Source organism: Lactuca sativa, chromosome 4 (assembly GCF_002870075.4).
Source record: "Lactuca sativa cultivar Salinas chromosome 4, Lsat_Salinas_v11, whole genome shotgun sequence".
Classification (NCBI taxonomy): Eukaryota; Viridiplantae; Streptophyta; class Magnoliopsida; order Asterales; family Asteraceae; genus Lactuca; species Lactuca sativa.
The window spans coordinates 138,400,752-138,404,106 of record NC_056626.2 but is presented as its reverse complement, the minus strand read 5'-3'; the positions used below and the strand labels follow the sequence as shown (position 1 = coordinate 138,404,106).

The 3,355-nt window shown below is 38.4% G+C and overlaps 1 protein-coding gene across 1 annotated transcript; it reads left to right on the top strand.

Annotated features, from left to right (window-relative positions):
- Positions 1–399: 399 nt before the first annotated feature.
- Positions 400–2,754, top strand: LOC111895361 (protein NUCLEAR FUSION DEFECTIVE 4). Its single transcript, XM_023891441.3, has 2 exons — positions 400–876; positions 1,199–2,754. Exons 1-2 carry the CDS (start codon positions 541–543, stop codon positions 2,564–2,566), a joined length of 1,704 nt encoding a protein of 567 aa, XP_023747209.1. The 5' UTR covers positions 400–540; the 3' UTR covers positions 2,567–2,754.
- The last annotated feature ends 601 nt before the right edge of the window (positions 2,755–3,355 follow it).

The following is a 3,355-nucleotide window of genomic DNA, read 5'->3' as shown; positions in this document are numbered from 1 at the left end:
CTAAAAAGACTATTTTTCCATTGATTTTTTTTAATTTATTTAAATAAACATACCTCAACCCCACCCCTTCACCTTATCTTATATACTCCATCATTTTTTTCTATTTAAATAATAGTGTTTTTAGGTAAGACAGAGACCAAACGCGTAACAAAAACAAATAATAGGGAACAATCGCGTAACAAAAACAAATAATAGGGACCTTCCGAGTTAAAAAAATAAGTTAGGGATCAAGCATGCAAATTACCACTAACCGTAGGGACCATTTGTGTAATTTACTCACCTTGTAGACATAAAACTAAATAAAAGTCTTTAGCGTTTATTTGCATGAAAAAATAAAAAAAACATTTTATAATGGCAAACACGTGTTTATAAAAAAACAGTCATATAATCTCAATTTAAAGAACACCCATTGGGAAAATAAAAATAAAAATCAAACACAACTCCATCTTCTTTGCGTAGCAATCTGAAACACCCATAAAGCTTCTGACCTTGTTCATGTAATCTTGACAATCTTTCTTGGCTTTTCTTGAACTCACAACGATGATCCGATTACCAGAAAAGGTGAACACTTTTCTGAGCAACAGATGGCTAGTTTTTGTGGCTTCTATGTGGGTTCAATCTTGTTCCGGGATTGGGTATATGTATGGGAGCATATCGCCGGTGATCAAGAGCACCATGGGTTATAATCAGAGGCAGATTGCAGCGTTGGGTGTCGCTAAAGATATCGGTGATGCTATCGGGTTCATCGCCGGAAGTTTGTGTGAAGTTGCTCCGATTTGGGTCGTTCTTTTCATCGGCGTTGCTCAGAATTTCTTTGGCTATGGTCTCGTTTGGCTCACTGTCAATGGCACCCTGCCGGAGTTGCCTTTATGGGTGGTAAGTCTCTCTCTCTCTCTCTCTCTCTCTCAATATAGATGTATGTATGTATGTATAGCTTGTTGACTTTGAAGATTGAAACACGTTTGTTAGTGATTTTGTGAAAATAGGATCATGACTGCCTATTTGTTTATGTGTTTATCCAACGGAGTTTTCAAAAGTTAGAATTAAACTTTCTTTTGAGATAAGATTTGTTCCTGGAATCCACTTTTGACTTTTAAAAGTCAAAAGGAGAAAGAGTTATGGAGTTTCAAATTCGAGAACTAATATTTTGTTTTTAGTTCAAATTGGCCTTTTCTAAAGCTTCCAACTTTATGTGCAGCTATGTGTTTGCATATTCGTTGGAACAAATGGCGAAACCTACTTCAACACCGGAGCTCTTGTTTCCGGCGTCCAAAACTTCCCCAAAAGCCGTGGTCCAGTCGTCGGAATCCTCAAGGGTTTCGCCGGCTTGAGCGGAGCTATTTTGACACAAGTTTACACCATGTTCAATTTCCCCGATGAATCCGCCATTATTTTCGTGGTGGCAGTTGGCCCCACGATCGTGATTTTATCCGTCATGTTCATCGTTAGACCAGTCGGCGGCCATAGACAAGCTCGACAATCTGATAACACAAGCTTTTTAGCTCTATATGGCGTTTGCCTAATCCTCGCTGCTTATCTTCTAGCTGTTCTAATCCTTCAAGATCTTGTCAATTTAAACCAGCCCACAATCATTGCCCTAACAATCGGATTACTGATTCTTGTATTACTTCCCGTTACGATTCCAATCTTTTTAGTGTTCTTCTCCCCCAAATCCCATGATCCCATGGAAGAAACCCTTCTCATCGAGAATCAAAACCCTGATGTCATTTTAAGCGAAGTAGAAGACGAAACAACTTCAGAAATCGATTCACTTCCCGACACCGAAAGGGAAAAGAGAATCTCCCATTTGCAAGCGAAACTGGTTCAAGCAGCTGCGGATGGAGCTGTGAATGTGAAGAAGAAGAAAGGTCCACGAAGAGGGGAGGATTTCACTTTATTTCAAGCATTACAGAAAGCCGATTTCTTGCTCATGTTCTTCTCTCTAGTTCTCGCATCTGGTTCTGGGTTGACTGTAATCGATAATCTTGGTCAAATGTGTGAATCTTTAGGCTACGAAAACCCTCATATCTTCGTCTCCATGATCAGTATCTGGAACTTTCTTGGTCGTGTTGCTGGTGGGTATTTCTCCGAGATCATCGTAAGGAAATACGCATACCCAAGACCAGTCGCCATGGCTGCTGTTCAAGTAGTGATGGCATTTTCGTTATTTTACTACGCAATGGGGGCACCAGGGGCAATTTACATCGTCTCCGTCGTAATGGGTTCTTGCTACGGAGCTCATTGGGCTATAGTTCCATCTGCGGCTTCGGAGTTATTTGGTTTAAAGAGCTTCGGAGCGTTGTATAACTTTCTCGCCCTCGCAAGTCCTACTGGTTCTCTCATCTTTTCTGGTGTTATCGCTAGTGGGATTTACGATTATGAAGCGAAGATTCAGAGTCAAACAGTTGGAGAAGGAGAAGCACTCACTTGCTATGGAACTATTTGCTATTCGATCACTTGTGGGATCTTGTCAGTTCTTTGTCTTACTGCTGTTTCGTTGAGTATGATTGTGGTTTACAGGACTAAAAGAGTGTATGCGAAGCTTTATGGGAACCAGCCAAATTGATTTTAACGTAAGGCTGAAAAGATTCGAGGTTTTTGTATTGATTCTTTTGTACACTAGTAGATCGTGTTTGTTTGTTGTGCTTGAAAAGTAGTGCAACATTGATACGAATTGTATTTGTAAAATGGAGAAGGTGTACCAGATTGATGACAAGTATTTATGTGTTAATTGATGTGAACTTTTTAGTGAAATGGTGTTTTATTGAGACTCGAGATTTTAAGGAATTAAGAATTGGTGTGTATGATTATTCAAGAAAAAGTATTTGATTATTATTACAGGTGGGAGTATGAGCTGTTTGAACAATGTGAAAGAGTGCAGATGACGTGCTCGATGAAATGCTAATTATATTAATAACACATGCAATTACCAACATTTGACGATGAACAATCTTCTTATGGTCAATGCTATGGAGTAATGGAGTACGGGTCTCAATTTAACCTGCTAGAAACACTTCTAATATTTCTTAATTTTATAAATAATATTTTAGATTTATATTAACTAGTAGGTGTGCCCAGGGACAATGTACTTTAAAAAACCCAATAATAACATTCTACATTGCATATTATAGATAAAATTTTACGTTGCATATGACTTTTTGCCGTGTATTCATTGCTTTAGAATCTTCTGTTCTTAGTTCATTAAGACTGTGAACAATCTTCTTTCTGGGACCAAGTGCAGTAATACCTATCTTGTATAGATCCTGAAGGAAACAATGTAAAGTGAAAATAAATGAGGGCAAATTTCTTGCAAACACTTGGGAAATGATGGAACTGGAAGATAAAGATAAATAAG